This window comes from Chaetomium fimeti (genome assembly GCF_033439085.1).
Source record: "Chaetomium fimeti strain CBS 168.71 chromosome Unknown B0H64scaffold_1, whole genome shotgun sequence".
NCBI classification, from domain to species: domain Eukaryota; kingdom Fungi; phylum Ascomycota; class Sordariomycetes; order Sordariales; family Chaetomiaceae; genus Chaetomium; species Chaetomium fimeti.
In genome coordinates this window covers 1,282,910-1,304,349 of record NW_026944329.1, presented here as the reverse complement: position 1 = coordinate 1,304,349, position 21,440 = coordinate 1,282,910, and the positions used below count along the sequence as shown (strand labels likewise).

General features: G+C 57.8%; 5 protein-coding genes across 5 annotated transcripts; 3 read left to right on the top strand and 2 right to left on the bottom strand.

The window, feature by feature from the left end:
• Positions 1-189: 189 nt before the first annotated feature.
• B0H64DRAFT_8916 (DHHC palmitoyltransferase-domain-containing protein) lies at positions 190-1,946 on the top strand. Its single transcript, XM_062808933.1, has one exon. The coding sequence runs from the start codon at positions 376-378 to the stop codon at positions 1,831-1,833; it is 1,458 nt and encodes a 485-aa protein (XP_062663698.1). The 5' UTR covers positions 190-375; the 3' UTR covers positions 1,834-1,946.
• Positions 1,947-6,201, bottom strand: B0H64DRAFT_8915 (P-loop containing nucleoside triphosphate hydrolase protein). The gene is made up of 2 exons (XM_062808932.1): positions 5,893-6,201; positions 1,947-5,770 (listed from the first exon to the last, which is right to left on the bottom strand). The coding sequence occupies exons 1-2, from the start codon at positions 5,893-5,895 to the stop codon at positions 2,060-2,062; spliced, it is 3,714 nt and encodes a 1,237-aa protein (XP_062663697.1). The 5' UTR covers positions 5,896-6,201; the 3' UTR covers positions 1,947-2,059.
• Positions 6,202-9,611: 3,410 nt separating this feature from the next.
• On the top strand, positions 9,612-11,511 carry B0H64DRAFT_316083 (FAD-binding domain-containing protein; the record flags this gene model as incomplete). Its single annotated transcript, XM_062800273.1, has 5 exons — positions 9,612-9,712; positions 9,783-10,037; positions 10,092-10,501; positions 10,554-11,372; positions 11,435-11,511. 5 exons carry the CDS (start codon positions 9,612-9,614, stop codon positions 11,509-11,511), a joined length of 1,662 nt encoding a protein of 553 aa, XP_062663696.1.
• A 950-nt stretch (positions 11,512-12,461) lies between these two features.
• Positions 12,462-14,048, bottom strand: B0H64DRAFT_380205 (Pex12 amino terminal region-domain-containing protein). Its single transcript, XM_062802716.1, has one exon. The coding sequence runs from the start codon at positions 13,710-13,712 to the stop codon at positions 12,606-12,608; it is 1,107 nt and encodes a 368-aa protein (XP_062663695.1). The 5' UTR covers positions 13,713-14,048; the 3' UTR covers positions 12,462-12,605.
• A 1,110-nt stretch (positions 14,049-15,158) lies between these two features.
• On the top strand, positions 15,159-21,058 carry B0H64DRAFT_315905 (armadillo-type protein; the record flags this gene model as incomplete). The annotated part of the gene is made up of 4 exons (XM_062800263.1): positions 15,159-16,885; positions 16,949-17,071; positions 17,811-17,973; positions 18,062-21,058. The coding sequence occupies 4 exons, from the start codon at positions 15,159-15,161 to the stop codon at positions 21,056-21,058; spliced, it is 5,010 nt and encodes a 1,669-aa protein (XP_062663694.1).
• Between the last annotated feature and the right edge of the window lie 382 nt (positions 21,059-21,440).

Here is a 21,440-nt window from a genome sequence, read left to right as displayed (position 1 = left end):
AGCTCTGAGGCTGAGTTCATGCCCAGTTTTCCAAGCTGTTAACATTGGGTTTGTCCCTGAGTGGATGCATTCCCCGTTTCCCCTGTTGCAGATCAGTGCCAAATTTTAGCACCTTTTGGTTGACCCCCGGCCCAGCTAGTTAGGGGTGATACGAGACTCGGACCCCACCACTTCCACTCAGTACCTGGAACTTCAAACCGTTGCCAGCTGTAACTAAGCTGCGCCACGACGCGTCTCATCAACCAACTCATCCATCAGCAACCGTGTTTCGACATCCAACCAACTTCAACCAACCTCAATCTTGAAATTTCCAGACTCAACAACCTCCCTAACTAGGTAACTCTCCATGGACCCGCCAACAACAAATTCACCACCATGACGTCGCCCAAGACCGGTCCCACGACACGGGGCCTCCACGTCCTATACATACCCGCCGTGTGCGCCTTGATCGCCTTCCAGGGTTATTTCTCGCAATACCTCTTCAGCGCCGACCCAGAGCTCGCCCCCGGACCCCTGACCCGCCGAGAGAGCCTCACCTTCAACACCCTCCTCGCCTGCGTCTGGGTGACCTACTACTTCGCCTGCACCGTCGACCCGGGCCGCTACCACTTCCCCCCCTCATCCACCAAAACCACCACCACCACTTCTTCCCCAACCGACCCCGACCTCCTCCGCCCAACATCAACCTCCACCACCCCCCCAACCCGCCGGCACTGCAAAAAATGCGCCCACCCCAAGCCCCTCCGCGCGCACCACTGCCGCCACTGCAACCGGTGCATCCCCAAAATGGACCACCACTGCCCGTGGACAGGCACCTGCGTCTCACTGCAAACCTTCCCCTCCTTCCTGCGCTTCCTGCTGTACACCAACCTCGCGCTCTGGTACCTCACCACCCTCCTCTGGCAGCGCCTCGCCGCCGTCTGGAGCGCGCGCCACCTGCCAGCCTACCTGGGCCCGTCCGCGGTGGGACTGGTCGGGTTGGTGGCGCTGGTGGTGGTGAATGGGATGACGGTGGTGGCGCTGGGGGTGATGCTGTATACGACGGTGCGGGGGTGGGTGTTTAATTGTACGCTGATTGAGGAGTGGGAGGTGGAGCGGCATGAGGCGGTGTTGGGGCGGATGGCGAAGATGGGGGGTGGTGGTGGTGGTGGTGGTGGTGATGGGGAGGGGGAGGGGGATGGGGGGTTGTTTTGGGGGGATGGTGATGCGGCGATGAGGCAGGCGCTGGCGCGGATTGAGTATCCGTATGATTTGGGCGTTTTTGCCAATATGGCGCAGGCGATGGGGACGCGGAATGTGTTGAGGTGGTTTTTGCCCGTGTTTGGGGGCGGGCCGGTGGTGGATAATAAGACACCCGGGAAGGGGGTGGGGTGGGAGTGGGAGGAGAATGGGTTTAATGATTTGCCCGGGCTGTGGCCGCCGCCGGATCCGGAGAAGATGAGGCAGGAGAGGCGGGGTGCGTGGCCGGGCGCGGGGCTGCAGCGAGATGAGGCGTACGATGCGTATCAGACGCAGGAGGAGGTGAAGGCCGCGTTTGCGAGGCGGCAAGAGGAGGACTTGTTGAGGAGGCAGCACGGCCGGGCGCCGCAGGGGCATCAGCCGTCCGGGATCATTGCCGAGCTGGAAGAGTGGGATGGGGACGACCACAGCGAAGGCTACGAGGTGGTCGGCGAGCCGTTGTGGACAAACTCCGACGGCGACCGGCTATGGGACTACGGGGTGGACGAGGATGTCGAGGAGGAGATCATACCTGCGCGGGGCGATGACGAGGATGTCCCCTTGGCTGAGCTGATCCGGAGGCGTAAGGTCCGAACAAGGGAGGACGATGTGTGAAGACGCTCGATTTAACACCCCCTGACATTCGAGCATCCAAATGAAACAAAACCAGCAGACATCAAACCGGCCGTCATATAGATAGAGTTACAAGGCCCATTTACACAAAAAGTCTGCGTGATGACCATGGCACACCAACACAAAGGGAGGCTTCGATGCCTTGACAAGTCAGTCTATCGCTATCGACCAAACGCGCCTCGCCATTCACCCAACAACGCTAACCTATCTACCAATCATCATCATCATCCTTCCTCGCCATGGCGTTCTTCCTCGCCAACAAGGCATCCGCCAAGCTGGGACCCAGGCTCGGCGTCGGGGTACTGCTCCTGCTGCTGTCCGACCCGTTCATGCTCATGGCCGAATCGCGGCCCTGCAACGCCGCCGGCTTCCTCCCCGCCGCGGGGCGCTTGGCTGGGGGCTGCGGCGCGGCCGGCTTCGCCCGTGCAGCTGCCCCGTTCGCCGCCGGCGGGGGTGGCGGTGGCCGAGGGGCCGGGACCGGCGCTGCTTCTTGCTCCTCCACGTACGCCGCCGGGACCCACGCTTGTCCACCGGAAACCTTGGCGAGCCACCAGCCTAATTCGGGTAGATCGGTTAGCAACGATACATAGGTGAACAATTTGAGTGTGAAAGACTTACCGTTATTCTCCTTCTGGACGATCTCAATCACCTGCCCAGCCTTAATGGACAGCTCATTGTCTCGTTGGCCAGCAAAATCGTAGAGGACCTTGGCCATGATCTTTGGCTTTGCAGGCGGCGCAGCAGGGGGCGGAGGGGGAGGCGCGCGTACAGCCGACGAGTTGGACTTTTGCCGGGTGTGCGAGGGAATGCTGACGGCTGCTGCTGCCGCTGCCGCCGCCGGCTGAGGTTGCGGGACTGGCCTTGAAGCAGCCGCCGCGGAAGCGCCTGACGGTCGGGGCTGGGGCGTGCGGTTGACAGGAACCCTAGAGGGCCTGCCGCCCGGGCCGCCGGGCTTGATCAGTTTGCCCCGCGTAATCGGCCTCGGGGGGACGGGCTTGCCCTTGGGTGTTGGTCGAGAGACAGAGTTCGGTGGCTCTCCTTGTTGTGTATGTACGGCGCCGCTCTTGTAGAAATCATGCGGGGTTGGCGAGTCCTTTAGAACCTTGACGAGCTGCATTTTACCAGGCTTCTTTGCGTACTCGATCGTCTCTCCGATCTTCAAGTTGAACCCGCCGGGCATCACCCTCTTCATTTGCGTGAACATCTCCGTCTTGAGAACGCAGTTCAGCAGTGGGTCAGCCTCTTGCTGCGACCCCACGCCCAAGGAGAACCAGTCGTCCCGAGCTGTGGATGTGCCAACGAACTTGATTGCCCCCAGCGGAAAAGAGCGCTCAACCACGACCTGAACCTGGTTGTTTTGGCCCATCACCAGAGCCACGACGTAAAACTTGTTGCTGGTGACCACGATGGTTCTGGGACTAGGCTTGCTGGACCGGCCAAACTTGGCCTCGAGAACCTCTCCACGGCAAGAGAAGACGGCTCGCTCGTTGTTCCCTAGCTGGATGCCGTTACGTATCTGGACTCCGGGCCCGGCGCTCGCGTTGATGCCGAGATAGTCGCCGAGGAAACGCCGTGAGCCGAGTATGCTCATCCGCCTGCGCTCTTTCCGGCCCTGGAGCACCCTGTGACCGTCGTCCCGGAGCTGGAGGTACTCGGCGCCGGTCCGCTTCTTCCTCCAGAACCGCTGGATTCGGGTCGCGGACTCGGCCCTGTACGCGAGGTAGGCTCGCCACATGCGCTGGATACGCGTCGCCATGTTATGCCAGTACCGGTCTCTCATATGCTCTAGCGCAAACAGCGTCTCGGGCGACTTGATGAAGGCCTTCGTGACACCGAGCTGCCATTCTTCCTGGGGAATGCTCGTGTCCTTGAGGATCTGCTTAACGGCAGCTTCATAGGAACCTTGCCAGGTGTACTCGCCAGCGTATGACGTCGCGGGAGAGAGCAAGAAGAAGCGGTCGACAAACTTTTCGAACGATTGGCGGTAGGCGAAACCAGCGCGGCGAATACGCACGTTCTCTTGGAGACCCAGATATTTGATCTGGTGGAGCACGTTGGGGACGTTGTACTCGGTCGGCGACTTGTTCTCGTTGGGCTTGATGGTTCTGATGTATGAAGGCTGGCATTTCATGAGCGTTTCTACCAACGCGTTGGCAGAAGTCTTGATCCTGTCGCCTGCCGATGGCGGTTGCTTCCGGTTATCCTGGTCCACCTGCTGGGGGAAGATGTCGTGGAGGAACTTGTTCTGGCTGCCTTGGACGAGATTGAGGATGCCCTTCAGAAGCTGATCCTTGTTCTTATCCGTGATGCCATCGACCGTGTACGTGACATCGCCAGCGTAGTGCTTAATGATAAAGTTGCCCTGCCGAGGGGTCAGGTGGGGGTTCGACATGCCGTTGATGCTCTGCATAAATGTGCGGTCGCAAGCAGCAGGGTCCGCATGGGCCGTCTTTGTAGCATCCTTCATGGCGGAGAAGACACCAGGCGGCCTGACAGACTCAATCAGGTCGCACACGATCTTGTTGTCGAAGTAGGAAATAGGGGTCCACTTGATCTGCTCCCGCGCATACTCGTCTTGCTCCGCCTTCAGGGTTAGCTGGATGAAGATTTGCTGCAGCTTCTCGTTCACGTAGTTGATACACAGCTGCTCGAAGCTGTTCTTGTCGAAAATCTCGAACCCGTAGATGTCGAGAATACCGATCGAGTTGGTAGCAGCCTGCCTCGCCCTCAAGGACTGGTTTACTCGTTCAACAATCCAGTCGAACAGGTTGTAGTAGATGGCCTTGGCAAGGGCGTCCCTGGTCGCCGTCGCTTGTGCCACATTGGCAGGGGACTCGATCACTTCCCCATTCCTCGGTGTGAGGACGCGGATGGTGATGGCGTGGACGAGACGAGCCGGGTCGACTTCGAGGAGATAAGCCAAGAAATCTACGACCGACTGATCCGACACAGCCGCGTATCCGTCCTCGTCCTCGCGGAAAACGAGGTTACCGGTCCAGAGGACGGCGGCTAGCATCCGGAAGATGTTGTCCTGCTCTGGCTGCGAGAGGCCAATAACCTTCATGGCGTTAAGCGTATCCTGGTACTCGGCCAAGTCGTCGATCCCGTCGACATTAAAGCACTTGGACCTGCTGGTGTAGATGTACGTCTCGGGCTTCTGGATACCAAACGTCTCCCGGTATTGTTGCGACGCCCCCTTGGTGAACTGGTAGAAGATGTGGAAGTTGCGCTCGTTGACGATCTGGCCCACCACCCGCGACTTCTCGAGCAAGTAGTTTGTGATGTCGGCACCGACCGGCTCGCCCTGGGCGTTGAAGTGGATTTGTAGATACTTGCCGAAGCGCGACGAGTTGTTGTTCCGCAGCGTCTTCGCATTGCCGAACGATTCGAGCAGGGGGTTGGTCGCTAATACCATGTCCTTGATCTGCTGGATGTCGCCCGTCTCGCCCCCTCCTGACACATTGGCGATGTACTGCATGATGCGCTTGGCGGCCTCGGTCTTTCCGGCACCGGACTCGCCCGAGATAATCACGCACTGGTTCTCCTTATACGCCTTCATGTTGTAGTAGGCGGACTCGGCGATGGCGAAGACGTGCGGGGGCATCTCCAGCCGGTTTTTCCCCCGGTAGCTGTCGAGGACCTGGTCGGTGTAGATGCCGAGGTCGCGAAAGGGGTTGACGGAAACCAAGACATGGCCAATGTAGGTGTAGATCTCGGCGCCCTCGAAACGCTTCTTCAAATTCTCGTTGATGGCCTCGTTGGACACGGTCCGCAGCAATGTCAAGTCGGAGACGCCAATTTCCTTCTTTTTTGTGGTATCGTAAGTGGCCTTCTTGGGCTTGCTTGAGCCGCCTCCGCCGCCCCCGCCGCCAGAGCGGTCGGCCCGCGCGGCCTTATCTTTTGCACGTCGAGTGATACCCTGCGATTTGGGGCGCCGTCAGTGATGTCCGTTCTCGAATCCGGGCCGGAGACCGGAGACCGGAGGCCGAGTCGGAACACGGGGCCTCCGTTCTGGAGGGGGGGTGGGTGGGTGGTGCTCACCATGGTGGGCGTGTCATGCGCGTGCTCTTCGAAATACCAGCAATTAAAATTGATTATACGGGGCGGCAGTCAAGCCGGTGCAGGTTGTGGTTAGAGGGGTTGTGCGAGGTATGTAATGAATGCGCTGGCAGCACAGTGTTCTGGCGGCGAGGTGTAGAGGTAGGTTGTCGGGTGTTTGTTTCTGGCATCTCCAGGTGCCTGGGGGCAATCCTCCCTTTCTTTCAGAGCCCTGGAGGTAATCCCTGGGGCCAACGGTGCCTGATGGTTCTCCTTACAGGATGGAGCCCCTTCTGCGCAGTGACGAAAGGCCACCAAAAATTGGTGGGGCAAACCTGACTGCGGGCGGCTGGAGCCCGAGGGCCTTGCCATTCGAGGTACGAGCCAATCAAAGCATTTCTGACCTCAGACAGCCCCGCCAGAGCACGCGTCAGTTGCGCTCAGCCACAAGCTGTCGGACCGGCCGCCGCGCAAGCCCCCAAGAAAGGCAAACCGCCTGCAGGGACATTGCACGGTGGAAGCTTGGAGGTCACGGATGGAAGTGCTTCTTCTGTCCAGCCACAGCTGCGCTGGCTCCCCATCAACCTGACTTATCTAAGCTGTGGCTATTTCTGTGTTCAACTCGCTCTTTGCTCTACTTGTAGGCAAGGAGACATCCTGCAGTTTAACTACCTAACGTTAACTTTCAACACGAGTCCAATCAATGCCCTTGCGACGCGGGTGAGTGTGCTGAAGCGACGAATCCTTCCCAAGCCGACCCAACGTTCGAGGACAAGAAACAAAGAGCAGGAGCGAGGGATTTTGAAAGAATTTATACCGAGCCGGCCAGGCAGAGAGAGCCTTTGTTGGTGGTGGGCTTGTGCCTGTCTGGTGTTTGGGAGGACGCAAAAATCGTACGATTCCCCACGTGCGGCGCGACCCGGATCTTCGAGGGCAGCCCTTCGGCCAGGATGGTGTGCAGAGAGATGCAGGATGTCGCAAACAACCTTATTTAAGACCATGTCTTCTCTTCGGATGAGATCGACTGGACGACAAACTTCATTGCGAATATATCAAGACATTGTTGTTTTTGCTATCCTCTGCCCGCTCTGAAGTTGTGTAGCCAGGAGGAGGTCCATCACGACCCGCTTATTCTCGACACCAGACAGACTCGGCCCTCGACCCAGGCACCCCTTCCATCCATTCCCCCTCCTCCCCGAGAGCAAGCAGACGCGGGCAGCCCCCCCCGCACCCCGCCGCAAGCCGTTCATGGATGTTCTTACTTTCAGTCTGCGACTGGTACTTCCGGGATTCTCGGTTTCACAAGAGATCTGGTGCCGGGATGGCAATGGCGCGGCGTTGGGAGTATGAGCAGCCGACTGTGACACTGCAGATAATCACAACCTGCGGCGCATCTGGGGTTTCTGATAGCCATTGATGCCTGCATCACTATGTATGTTCCTCGACGATCGACAATCGCCATGGCATTTCTTCGAGGCCGGGGTCGCAAAGTTTGAGAGCACTCACTTTGATTCCACATGCCCAGAGGTGGGCGGCCCCCATGGTGTGTCCGTCATCAGATACTCCGTTTCGTATTCGAGAAGTCCGTGCCTCCCCCAAACACGTCTCAAATGACTGGCCTCGACACAGTATGTATGTATGGACACAGTCGACGGTCAAGGGATAGCAAGCTTTTTCGCGTAATCCCGTCCGAGACACCGTGCCCGCAGATATGCTTATTGGAGGTCAAGGTAACATTTCGTCTCGAGGCTCTCACCGGGAAGACCATTCCCCCGCTCCTACGACGAGACTCGAGACCGATGATATCCCGTCGATTGTCTCGTGTTGCGCGATGTCTCGGACCCATTCACCCCATTCCACAGCTCGAGCCAGATTGATGGAAGAGAACAGGCCCAGATCACCTCAATAACATCCATCATCAACAACATCTCGGCATCTCGGCAATCCGGGGTTATTGGGGTGAGAGTCAGCCCACAACATCACCGTCTGGGCTGATTACTACGCTAGAAATATGTATGTACAATTAAACCCTAGGCGATGACCGAGTGATGACAGCTTTTGGAGTTGAGACGGCCAAGCCTGCAGCCCATTGCCCACTTCTATCATCGTCCACCCTGAGGCGAGGTCCGGAATGGACGTCGATGCGGAAATGCATCTTGCCGAGACAGGCCCGTGTGAGGTGCAGCTGGGGTCGTGCAGCACAATCGCTAATCCGCATTGGGCAGACTCTGACAGGGTGTTCGTCGCACCTCGGGGTTTTATTGGTTTGTATTGCCCGTTGCCCGGGCGCTATTCCCAAGGCGGCCTAGCGCGTCCTGGCATTTTTCCTGGAACAAATCCAAAGCTCGAGGCCTGATGTTAAGCGCCAGGAGGCCTTGGCTGCCGACAGCATGTGCCTGCCCGGGCATGGCACCCCTGGCTATTCTTAGTTGGCCGCCGCCGCCTCGCCGTTAACGACCGAAACCTCGACCTGAACTTCTCAACTCTCACCTGTAAAGGTTCCCTTCGCCGCAATACCTCATGGGATTGCCACAATGTTAATCATCCCAGGTTGAAGACTTCAAAGTTTCGATTTTTATTTTTCCCCTTGCATCGAAGGCCCCTGTCTTCCCCGTTACGACTTATTCGGTACACAGTGATTCCACAGCGAACCCCTGCCCATACGAAACATCAAGGTCGCCTCCAGCAACCCCTCGGTCAAAGCGGCTCTAACATCAGTCGTCTCAACTTACTCGCATTGTCCAGCGCAAATTCCCCATCTGTCTGATAGCGACGCCTTGCTAGGCCCAGAAACCTGACACAGACCTCCTCAACCGCGAAACGATCTCCAACGTCTGATCTTCCCAGCATCCTCCCACCCATTGAATCCCCTCGACCCATCATCGGCAGACATCGCCCTTGTCTTGCCCCGTCCCTGTCGCCCCACCACGACACCACCCTCAACCACGCGAAAGGGGCGAAAGCGAGGAAGAGAGAACCATATCCCAACCCACACCACAGTCTAGAAGTTTCAAGACCCCCTACGACCCATCATAACGGCTCGAGTCCTTGCACAACCGAACAGGGAGATCCGAGGACGAGAGTGGACGGAGAGATAGGGCACGGCTTTGCTGCCGTTGCATCCGGCCCCCTACCGTCCCTAGCTCCCTGTCCGCATCCGTGTCGAGCAGTGCGGGTAGGAAAGGGTGTTGCATCATCTGGTTTCCCGTCCTCGGCGCGCCCCAGAGCCGGTCGCTTATGACCAGGCTCTCGCCGCACATTACCTCGTCCCTCGCCCGTTCTTCTCCCTCTCTTCCTGTCCCTCACTTGGCGAGGTAAAGAACCGGGACCTCTTCAACGAGTGCCTCTCGTCTCCGTCCTTCCTTTCTTCAGCTGCTGGCTCAGACCACTCTTTTATTTTTATTTTCGCTTCTTCTTCGGGCTTCTAGCCTCGGTCCCGTTGTTTGTGTCGCTGCTGTCGCCGGGTTCGATTCGTCCTTTGTTTGTTTGGATAGTACAGCGACTTGATAAGTCTTAATACCGAGAGGGGCAAGAGAGTGGGACATCCGAGACTGGGCCGGCATCCTTTCCACCGCGCCACAACTGGATCGACTGCCCACGAGGCTGCCTTTTACACATCCCGGGACCGGCTCGAGCCGAAGGAGTCGACGGCACTCCAGTCGCAGGTCGACATTGATATACCGTGTATCGTACGGGGATAAGAGGAGGAACCAGTCGGCAAGATGGCGTTCCTCACCCTGCTGAAGAAGCAGTTCACGCCAACCAAACTGCTCTTCCATTTCCTTTTCTGGGTATTCCACTGGGGTATCTTCGCCTATGGATGGTACGCATTCTCTCCGGTGCTGTGGTGAGACGCTTTTGTCCGAACAGTGGCTAATACGCGAGGTGTGCAGGTGGAAACAAGCGGCCGATCCGCGCCTGGCGGGTCTCAACACACTTCAGTACTCAGTGTGGATATCACGAGGTGCCGGTTTAGTCCTGAGCGTGGACGGGATGCTCATCTTGCTCCCTGTCTGCAGGACCATCATGCGGTTCATCCGGCCCAAGATCAGATTCATCCCGCTTGATGAGAACATCTGGATGCACCGGCAGCTCGCTTATTCGATGCTGCTGTTCACCATCATCCACACGACTTCGCATTACGTCAAGTAAGTCATGTGACCGGTTCGAGCGAGTATCCTTTCTAACCTGGCCTCGCACAGCTTCTACAACGTCGAGAAGGGCCAAGTTCGTCCGGTGACGGCCGTGCAAATCCACTACGTCCAGCCCGGTGGCATCACCGGCCACGTAATGCTTCTGTGCATGCTCCTGATGTACACGACGGCGCACCATCGCATCAGACAGCAATCCTTCGAGACGTTTTGGTACATGCACCACCTTTTTATTCCCTTTTTCCTCGCCCTGTACACCCACACCGTTGGTTGCTTCGTCCGAGACACAGCCGAGGGCTACTCTCCGTTCGCGGGCGATGAGTACTGGACGCATTGCATTGGCTACCTAGGCTGGAGATGGGAACTGTGGACGGGCGCCTTCTACCTCGTCGAACGGCTGTACCGCGAGATCCGCGCTATGCGCGAGACCAAGATCACTCGCGTGATCCGGCATCCTTATGGTAAGCAAACCCGCGAACGCTTGACAGAACTATGTCATCTAACATCATCCAGACGTGGTCGAGATCCAGTTCAACAAGCCGTCGTTCAAGTACAAGGCCGGCCAGTGGCTATTCCTTCAGGTACCCGAAGTTTCCCAGTACCAATGGCACCCGTTCACCATCACATCTTGCCCGTACGACCCCTACGTCTCGGTCCATATCCGACAAGTGGGTGACTTCACCCGCGCACTCGGCGACAGAGTGGGTGCCGGCGCGGCGCAGAGCAAGCTATACGAAGGCGTCGACCCCATGGGCATGTACGAAGTCGCGCTCCAGAACGGCCAGGCAATGCCATCGCTCCGCATCGACGGACCATATGGTGCTCCGGCCGAGGATGTGTTTGAGAACGAAATTGCGGTCCTGATCGGAACGGGTATCGGTGTCACGCCATGGGCTTCCATTCTCAAGAACATCTGGCACTTGCGAAACGGGCCAAACCCGCCAACCCGGCTGCGCCGTGTTGAGTTCATTTGGGTGTGCAAGGATACGAGCTCGTTCGAGTGGTTCCAGACCCTGCTCTCCTCTCTGGAGCAGCAGTCCAGCGAAGCCGCCCGCGTCCCCGGCTCGAGCGGCATCGAGTTCCTCAAGATCCACACTTACCTCACGCAGAAACTCGACATGGATACGACGCAAAATATCGTGCTGAACAGCGTCGGCGCCGACTTGGATCCGCTCACGGAGCTGAAGGCCCGGACCAACTTTGGCCGCCCCAACTTCGGCAAGCTCTTCACCGGCATGCGCGACGGTATCCTGGACCGGACCTACCTGAACGGCCTGGAGGGCAACATGAGGACCACCGTGGGTGTCTACTTCTGCGGTCCCTCGGCAGCTGGTAAGTGCTCAATCTACCCTCTCCCTCACTGTGCTACGAGCGCCACTAACGTCTCGAAACAGCCCGTGACATCAACAAGGCAGCCAAGGAGGCTACTGTCCGCGAAGTCCGTTTCCGCTTCTGGAAGGAACATTTTTAATTGTACATATTTTGATAATCTACGCGCAACCTCTTCAGTCTACGGGAAGAATCGGTGCCCGCGCTGGGAGCCTGTATCAGCCAACAAGTCAAACCTCGCTGATTCGCAACTTCCATTGTTCACGCTAGGGGATGTGGCGGTGAAGGTCGAGGCGTTGCCATTTTACGGAGCGGGTGGACGATACCACGAACAGAATCTTGCGTTTTGGTTATGCTCGGCGGTTTTTACACCTGTCAGGCGAAGCTGTTCTGAGACGGGCTCAGTCGGTTATATAACGTCAGAAAAGTTGCCGTGTTCCCGTGGAGAGGAATGCGGGATGGGGATGCCATGGGAGGTCTTCATTTTTGTTCCTGTTCCTGTTTATGTTTGGATATACCATGGAGTATATACTCTAGCTGCTACATATCTGCATATTTGTCAAATACACCAAATCTTATGACAGACAGCGAACCATCCGCCGGTGGGTGACTTGCACGAACCTAAGAAGCTTGTTAGACACCAAGAGCGGGAACCCCCCCTTCACGCTCAGTGCGCGAGACTGACAAGCCACTTTGTGTCAGGCGGTGACGAGACCGAAACCGAACACCACCCATCTTGATCTTGATACCCGACCTCAGCCGTTTCTTCACTTCAATGCGGCTCAGCCGGAAACAGCAACCCCCTACCCACCCACCCCCTTCCCGTTCTCCGTGCCGCCCTCGCCAAAAGTAAGCTTGAAATTCGAAGGGGCCAATGGAATGCCGTGGGCAAGTCCGTGTGTGTGCCTCGTTGGGGGCCGGAGTGGTGGGCCGGCGTGTTCTGACACATGCGGCGCTTCATGTCGCAGGGTTGGGATTGTTTTGCGGAAAAACACAAGGCGGCGATGGGATAAATGGGGGCGGATCGGGTCATCTTATTGAAGAGCGCGGGCTCTCTTTTCGTCCTTCGGTTAACTCATCACGTCTCGCAGCTAGCCAGAGAGATATTAAATGTTTAGTATTCTACACCTAAAGTACAAGACCATGGCCGTCTATTGAACTGACATCGCATGCCATGACCGACCAAGTCTCGGCGCGGGATGTAGCTTAGCAATGAAAATGAACAGATTCGGTCTGCTACCTGTCCAGATCTTCACTCAGCTCGTCCTCTTCTGCTTCAAAATCTCCCAACTCAGACCCCTCCGAGCCATCAGCTCGATCAGACGACACGCTCGGTGTTTGCGGGCGAATATCCTCCACACTGCTGTCTGGCTCCTCTTCAACCAGGACTTGCGAGCCCTCTTCGTCTCCATATCCTTCATTATCCGACGTGGCCTTGACGTCATCGGCAAACACCACCGTTTTGGCGGCAGGCGTTTTTACTTCGGGTTCCAGCACATCTCCGCTCCAAGGCTTGCATTCCTTGACCAGTTCGCCGCAGCGCAGACATGACCATCCTTCTCCTTCCTCCCTTTCTATCCTTGTCGTCAGGCAGACGAAGCAGTAGGCGCATCCACACGGGATGGTTTCGTAGGGGTTCGTAATGTCGGTTTGTGCCGAGCCGACAACGCCGGTCGAGGCCGCGGCCATAAGGTCGTTTTCGCTGGACGCTGAGTTTTGGTCTTGATAGCAGATGGCGCATGTCCGTTCCGGTAGGAAGGAATATTCGCCCTTCTTCTCGTCGGCGCCCTCGGCACCTGTGCTCATGATCTTCTTTGTCTTGCGCCATGTCCGTGCAAACCATCTTCTCCACCGGTTGATGCCCACCAAGGGTAGCACGAAAAGCAGGAACTCGGTGAACGCGTGCCACACAAGCTGCCGGTTGAGGTACTCGAACGACACCTCCCGGCTGACCTGGCTCGTCGGCGGAGCCAAGCGCATGCGCAGCACCCGGTCCAGCAGCGTCCTGTACCTCCCATTAAGCAAGAACACGAGGAACGAGGCAAATGCCGCGGACGTATGCATGGTCGACAGCGTCGAGCTCCACCGGGCAAGCCTCTGCGCGCCCGGACTGGGGCCCTCGAACCCATCATCCTGCTCCAGCAACCAGTCCTCCCACTTCGCCCACAGATACCTCCCCCCAACCGTCGCCAGCCCATACAGCGACTTCTGCCACCTGCTAGGCGGCACCAGCCCCGGCCCATCCCGCCGCGCATCCGTGTATTTCAAATTCTGCAGCGCCGCCCCATACGTCGCATCATGGTCCCACACGGTCAACTTAAACAAAACCGCCCTCAACACCATCGAAATCTCCGCCTCCCAATCATGCAACACCGCACTCCCCCCACCACCCGCACCACCCCCCCCTCCAGTCCCACCCCCAACATACCGCAACGCATCCCCCACCTGCCCCCTCAACAACGCCACCAGCTCCTCATCCAGCAGCTCAGCATCGACCTGCCCGACGCGGAAGGCGGGGCGCGTGCCCTCGCGCCCGGCGACCGTGTCCCACAGCGAGAGGGTCGACGCGCCCAGCCGCCGCAGCAGCGGCGACTGGGAAGCCGCGATGCGCGCGCGTAGCTGGGACGCCGATTGCTGCGCGGCCAGCGCCGCTGCCGCGTCGGCTTCGCGGGTGGCGCGTCGGGCGGCGAGGCGCTGTTGGGCGAGGGCGAATGTGTTGTTGTTGGGGTTGGGATTGGGGGTGGGTGTGGGTGTGGGTGTGGGAGGGGGAGGGTTGGGGGTGGTATTCGTGGTGGTGGTGATGGTGATGGGATTGGGGTTCGGAGTGGGATTCGGATTGGGGACGGAAATGGTGGGTTTGGCGGTGGCGGTGTTGATGGTGGTGGTGGTGGTCGTGCTGTTGCCGCCGTTGGGAGTGTTTCCCGTCCCCTTCGGGCCTGGATCGCTCATCGTATCGGAGTTGTTGGTTTCGAGCCCGGTGAAGCCTCTCCTTGGGAATTGAAGGGCATCGTTGTCGGGAGTGGTTTGGTTGATCGGGATGGCAAGAGCCCCCCGAGGTAGGTTGATGAATGGGATGGAGCCAGCGCGCGACCTCGAACCGGGGAGCCGAGGTTGGTTGCAGCTGAAAGCCGGCCCGTTCGCTTGGCAGTCCGGGGTGCGGACCCACTTAGTTATCCGGACTTCCACAAGCAGTCGGGTACTTTCATCTGCTGTACCTGCATTTTATGGATAATGCCCTTTCTCTTCCTCCTGACAACAATAGAATCCATCTATCGAGTGGGAAAGCTGGGCCAGAAATGTGCAGTACTACCTATCTGAAGTATGGATTTAGGTAGGGGCCTATCAAGGTAGAATGCGACACCAAAAATGCCAGGAAATGCAGCTCCTTCCCTCCTTCTCTGAACTCCTTAAGACTGCAAGAGCACTTGCCGCCTCAATGGCTCAAGGCCACGGATTGCGACTGCAAGATGGACGGTTTCAGATTTCTTGAACAGGCAGCTTGGAACGTGCCTAAAGAACCAGATCGTTGCGTACAGCGCAAGGAAAGTCCATCGTCGTTGGTTCAAAGCACCTCAAATCAGACTCGTCTAGTCGACGAACGTCCGCAGCAAAACCCATCGGCTGATATCCACATCGTTTTCGTTTAGGTTAAAGCTGTAACTCTGGCTCTCGTTATTCGATTGCTCAGTTATCTTTCAGCTTAGCCATTATTCTTTCTGCCCCTTCCAGCAAGCCTACCTGCGCAGTCTCGACGGTCCCATGCTCTTCTCCTCTTGCCTCCCACTGGTTATGCCCACCCAGCTTGCACCCCGACCTCCAGCAGGTCCATGTTCCGGGGGCAGACATGTCTGCATTCTGGGAGCGGGCCCCGCGGGGCGACGTATTGCTGCCTCGTGGGCCGCTGGGGGATACAAAATTCGCATCCGGGACCGCAACACGAAACTGCTCTCTGGCGCCATGGAATACCTCTCAGAGGAATTGTGGAGGCATAATCCTCGAGACGAGAGCTGTCGGAACAACATCGTAGACTGCGGAGCACAGACGCTCGCGGAAACCGTGCCGGACGCCTGGCTTATCATCGAATGCGGTCCGGATGAAGCGGACAACCTAAACGCCAAAGTCAGGCTCCTCCGCCGGGTACAGGAGCTTGCCGAAAGCGATGCGATTATAGCCACGAACTCGATACTACACACGCCGGAGGATATCGCTATAGACCGGCAAATCGATCCCGAGACGGCCCAACGCATGCTGACCATGCGCTACTTTTCCCCGCCCGAGATTCGCCTCGTGGAGCTCCAGGCGTGGCGGGGAACCAAAGACGGCGTCTTAGCCTCGGCCAGGTCGGCTCTGGAAGAATGTGGCATGGTTCCGGTAGTCGCCATGAACGGACACCACGGGCTTGTCCTCAGTCGCGTATGGGCTGCCATCGCGCGGGAAATCTCGACGATCCGGTCACAAGATGTCGCCTCGCACAAAACGATAGACAAGGCGTGGACCGAGGTTTTCATCAGAAGTAAGCTGGCTCCTTGCATGATGATGGACCGCCAGGGGTTGGAAAACCTCGCGCTGATCGAGCGGGATTACATCGACAACCGTGATCACCCAGACACCGAGGCCGTCAACTACCTCCAACGACTCATCAACGAAGGGAGGGTTGGAGCTGGCAGTGACCTGGGCGGTCTGTGCCCGCCGATGGATTTGGAGCCACCCACGCCAATTTTGTATGTGCTCGAGGCCGCGAATGGCGGGTACCCAAGACCACTCCGGCTCCTTTTTGGCCCCGCAGAGAGCAGCTTCCCGGCGAGCACCGCCGATCTCGACCCGTTGCTCCTTGGGAGTAGGCACTACGGGCTCGCCGTGAGCCACCCACTCGAAACGCTCTTTTGGAGCCTCACCGACATCAACAAAAGCAGTGATTCCGCCATCATGACGTCCGATTTGCGCGGAGGTCACGCGCGGCTACTCATACCTCCTGGTGTGGTGCACTCCCCGTCCAGGATCGCCGTCGACGAGGAACGGCGGAAACTGTATTTCACCGATTGCGGCGGCATGCGCGTGTTCGGGTGCAATCTTGACGGCACCGGCCTGGAGATTTTGTTCCGCTCTGTGGGCTGGATGGATGCAATTCTGGAACTTGACCGCCCAAGCGGTGATATCGCGTTCTCGGCAAAGTTTGACCTCCTCTACTGGACCGTGAGATCGTCCTTGGCTCAAGACGGTGGGAAGATATACTGGGGCCCAGCCGAGAAGCCGGACGGGTGCAGCCCTGATACGAGATCCGATATCGATGATTACGCCGGAAGCCTCCGAGACCTGACTGCGATTGAGGTGGGCGAAGACGGCGATATGGAGTTCATCTATTGGTCAGAGGCAAGCGTGTCGGAAAACATCAACTCCTTGAATCGGACTACCACAACGTGTCGGGAGAGAGTGAGTATGTGGGATGCGGGCGGGGGTCTGGCACATTTGGCCATGGACAAGAGAACATCCGGCCAGGAAGTATACGTCGCGGACAGGTAAGTCTCGACACGATTTCCTAGTATGGCTATCCCAAACGTCCGCTCTAACCACTTTAAAAGCTACCGATTCGGAGGGGTGTACCTGTTTGACATGGGCGGCGAGGAAACGTTGCAAAAGAATATATACAGGTCGGAAGGGTCTATCATGTGCTTTGGCATAGGCTTCCCCCCGTTTCCCAGCATGTAGGTGCCAGCCTGGCAACCGCAGCATGGGGTCTGCCGACATACCTAGTGAGCGGGTTGATTTGTTGATTTGAAAAAGCGTAAAACAAGTACAATTATTTGTACCATCATAAGAGACATTGGTTACATATTCGTAGCGGGTTGTGCTTTTTATGTCGTGAACGTCTTGGCTTTGCCTTCTGTTTGTTGACACTGGATAAGGGGTTAGTTAGTTAGGTAACTACCTACCTATATTTTAACAGGGCGCCAAACACACGGTCATGGCACCTACCAGGAGGAAATGGATCACGAATGACTTGATTAGGACCCCTTGGCTTGACTTGACCTCGAATCAGAAAGGGGAATAGAAGGGGGAAAAGACGTATATGGATGGTACCTAAAATTACAGTCACTCTATTTACCCAACTTGAAGGAGGCATCAAGTCCTGAAGTGCCTGGGAAAATGGAAGTCCAGACGGAACATCCATCGCGGACCCAAGCGGCCGACTGTGGGTCCAACTGCCCCTCCATCCGCTGCGACCTCGAACCCCACCAACGCCTGCCTGCAGCCCAATGGAAGGTCCATCCACCAAGTGAAGACACCGACTCTATCCGTGGCTCAGGCATTTGTTGACGACGCCGAGGGCCCTAGAGGTCGTCGTCAAGACCCTCCACCGTTTTCATTCTAGAGTTTCACACCAGCCGCGGATATTTCTACCGAGATCGCACGGATACATGCTCCTGTAGACGGCGGGATGAGCTTCGCAATCGAAGTCCCTGGCGAGGCGGCCCCGCTAAATCAGTGGGAGCTGGTAAAGGCACTCGCCAGTGCTGGCACGTCAACCGACCACAGCCAGAGGCAGTCGGCCAGCCAGCAGCTTCAGACATGGGAATCCCACCCAGATTATTACACCCATCTCCAGGTAACTTGGCGCTCCTCCGGGCCGGGAAGGCAGGTCGTCGAGATTTCTGCTTCTGTTGCTAATTCGAGCGGGCCCTCCCTCTTCATAGACAATCTACCTCGACACATCGCAGGATAAGCAGGTCCGCTTCCTCGCCATTATTCTCCTAAAAAATGGCATCGACAAGTACTGGAGACATCAGAACCACGCGGCCAAGAATGCCATCAGACCCGAAAATAAACAGGCGATACGCTCTCGGCTGCTACAGGGCTCGCTCGGCGAGGAGGATAGGACCCTGGCGCTGCATAACGCCCTCGTCACAGCCAAGATCGTTCGGATAGACTACCCGACCGAGTGGCCGGACGTCTTTTCTACTATCATGGAGTTGACGAAAGCGGCCAATGCATCGAATCCACTGCACCTGCGTGGTGCCCTGTTAGTGCTGCTCCGAATCGTCAAGGAGATGAGCACGGCCCGGCTGCGTAAGTCGCAGACAGCGCTGCAGGCCGTCACCCCGGAGCTCGTACAGCTGCTCGGCAACATATACACTGAGAAGACAGCGTATTGGCAAGAGCTGTGGACAAAAGGCGGCGACGATTCCGCGGTAGGCTTCGCCGTTGAAAACAGCTTGACGGCACTCAAAGTGCTACGGCGACTGGTCACTGTCGGCTACGAGCAGCCCCATACGGATTCCATGGTTTGCGGCTTCTGGTCTTTATCACAGTCCCAATTCGACCAGTTTCTCAACGGTATGAGCCAGGACTCGTGGATCCCGGCTCCCTATCAGGACGTGGTCGGCAAGCACCTTATCCAGTTCACCAAGCTTCATATCGACATGTCCGAGATGCACCCGGCTAGCTTCCCCGTGCTTCCGGGCTCGATTCCTCTGGTCAAGGCCTACTGGAGCCTCGTCAAAGGGTTCTCGGAAGTATTTGATAAGTCGGGTGGTATCAGGCAAACCTCGGGCGGGACCGCCGGTGGGAACCCCAAGCACGAAGGACCCCTGTACGAGAAGCTCGCGCTCAAGGGCCTGTTGCTTCTAAGGAGCTGCGTAGCCATCGCACACCAGCCGGTGCAGACATTCAAGTATCGGAGCCCGGAGGTCAAAGAGTTGGAAAAGCAAGCTGTACATACCCTCAAGGTGGAGCTCCTGTCAAGAGACATGCTCCTTGACATGTTGCAGGTCATAGTCAGCAAACTGTTCATTTTCCGCAAATCTGACCTCGAGGCCTGGGAAGAGGACCCGGAGGGGTGGGAAGCGCAAGAGAGAACCGAAGGCCAGGCATACGAGTGGGCGGTCCGCCCTTGCGCCGAGAGACTGCTCCTCGACCTCCTCATGCACTACAAGGATCTTGGCGAGCCGCTGCTCGAGTATTGCAACCTCGCCACCAAGATGGACATGGACATCGTCACCAAGGAGGCTGCTTATTGCGCCTTGGGCTGCGCAGCCGCCATCATCTACCAGAAATTCGACTTTGACCACTTCCTAACCACCTTCCTGGTTAAGGACGTCCAGATCCAGGACCCGATGGCCAAACTGCTACGCCGCCGGATAGCCATCTTGATCAGCCAGTGGATCACGGTCAAGGTTTCTCAGGCCAGCAGGCCTGTCGTGTACGAAATCTACCGCCACTTGCTGAACACGGACAGCGAGCACAACGACGAGGTCGTCCGCATCACGGCGGCGCGCCAGCTCAAGTGCGTGGCTGACGACTTTGAGTTCACCGGGGAGGCTTTTTACCCCTTTGCGGCCGACATATTCAACCTCTTGGTCAATCTCCTCAAGGAGGTGGAGAACGACGAGACGAGGCTGGCGATTCTAGAAACGGTTCGACTGGTCGTGACGCGGATGGAGACTCACGTATCGCAGTTCGGGGACGCCATTATGCTGACGCTCCCTCAGCTGTGGGAGTCCGCTGCGAGTGAGGAGTACATGATCAAGCAGTCGGTGCTCGCAATCATGTCGGCCTTGGTCTCATCCATGCGCACCGAGTCGCAGCGGTACCAGGGGGTCATCCTGCCGCTGCTTCGAGAGGCGATGAATCCCCAGTCGGCACTCCACCTGCACTTGATTGAGGAGTCGGTTGATCTCTGGAAGGCCATATTGACACAAAGCTCACCGCCGCTCAACCCGGACCTCACGCAGATGGTCCAACTGGCTCTCCCGCTGCTCGAGTATGACACGGCGGTGGCGAATCAGTGCTTGGATATCGTCAAAGACTACATCGTCTTGGCACCGCAAGACATGTTGAGCGACGCCCTCCGGCGCCCAACCCTGGCGGGACTAGCGAAGGCGCTGGACTCGTCGACCCGGGATCAGTCCAAGGTCGGCGCAAAGTCGATCGAGCTCGTCATCCGCGTGGCCGAGGAATTCGGCGGCGTCCAGGGCGTCTCGGTCGTCGCCCAGGACCTGCTCGCGATCGGCGTGCTTCGTACCATCCTCGAAGGGCTGCACAGCAGGTGGGAGGCCAGCCAGACGACAGGGCCCAACCGAAAAACCAGCCAAATCAGCACCATCAAGGAAACCGACTACTTCGCCATCCTCGCGCGCATCGCCCTCGCCGACCCAGCCCTGCTCGTCAGCATGCTAACCAGCTTCGGCACCCCCATCGAACAGGTCTGGGCCTGGCTGGGCACGCAATGGTTCGCGCACTTCGACTCCACCGCCGACGTCGACCGCCAAAAGCTCTCCTGCCTCGCCCTCACCCGCCTCTGCGAGCTCCCCGACCCCGCCCAGTCCCTCGTCCTCGGCCACCTGCAGGACTACCTCTCCATGTGGACCAGCGTCGTCACCGAGCTCGCCGACGACGACGGCAGCGGCGGCAGCGGCGGCGCCCCGCTCGGCGCCCGCGACAGCCTCGTCTGGACCGAGGCCGGCCGCTACGAGTATGATACCCCTCTCGATGTCCATGAGCGGGAGCTGGCCTTCAAGGACCCGGTACATCGCGTGGTGTCGTTTGAGTTTGTGCGTGCCCGGCTGGCGGATCTGGTCCAGCGGGTGGGGGGGGAGCACGTCTTTGAGGCGGAGTGGGCGGTCAATGTCGATCGCGAGGTGTTGGCGGGGTTTCAGCGGTTGAGTCAACCTGTTGGGAGGGAGGAGGGGTGATGGACTGGGGTCGGGGGGGGGGGGGGGCGGGGTTGTATATATTTGGGTGAGGGAGTGGGGGAAGATGTATCTGGGCGGGGACATGGTGGTGGTGCCGGGTAGGGTGTGGTGTTTGTTCTGGGGGGCCTTTGAGCGGTTATATAGGTAGTGCTTGTCGCGGCGGTATTCTATGAAGTTAGGAAGCCGTTTTGGGGTCTGGGGGGTGTTGACTGTGAATAGTTGAGCTTGAGCTGTTGGTGTTGGATTAATAACTGAGCATAGACATATAATCTACCGCTACAAGATATTAAAATCTAAAATTATCTTGCCGGGGGGGAGAAGCTATGTCGCCGGCTTTTACATGCTGACGAGGCAGGTAGTTGCGATATGTAAGAGTATATCA

What these genes read in the sequence shown, in the direction of transcription:
- B0H64DRAFT_8916 (XM_062808933.1), top strand. Translation starts at nt 376, where the DNA reads ATGACGTCGCCCAAGACCGGTCCCACGACACGGGGCCTCCACGTCCTA.
- B0H64DRAFT_380205 (XM_062802716.1), bottom strand. Translation starts at nt 13,712, where the DNA reads ATGGTGTTGAGGGCGGTTTTGTTTAAGTTGACCGTGTGGGACCATGAT.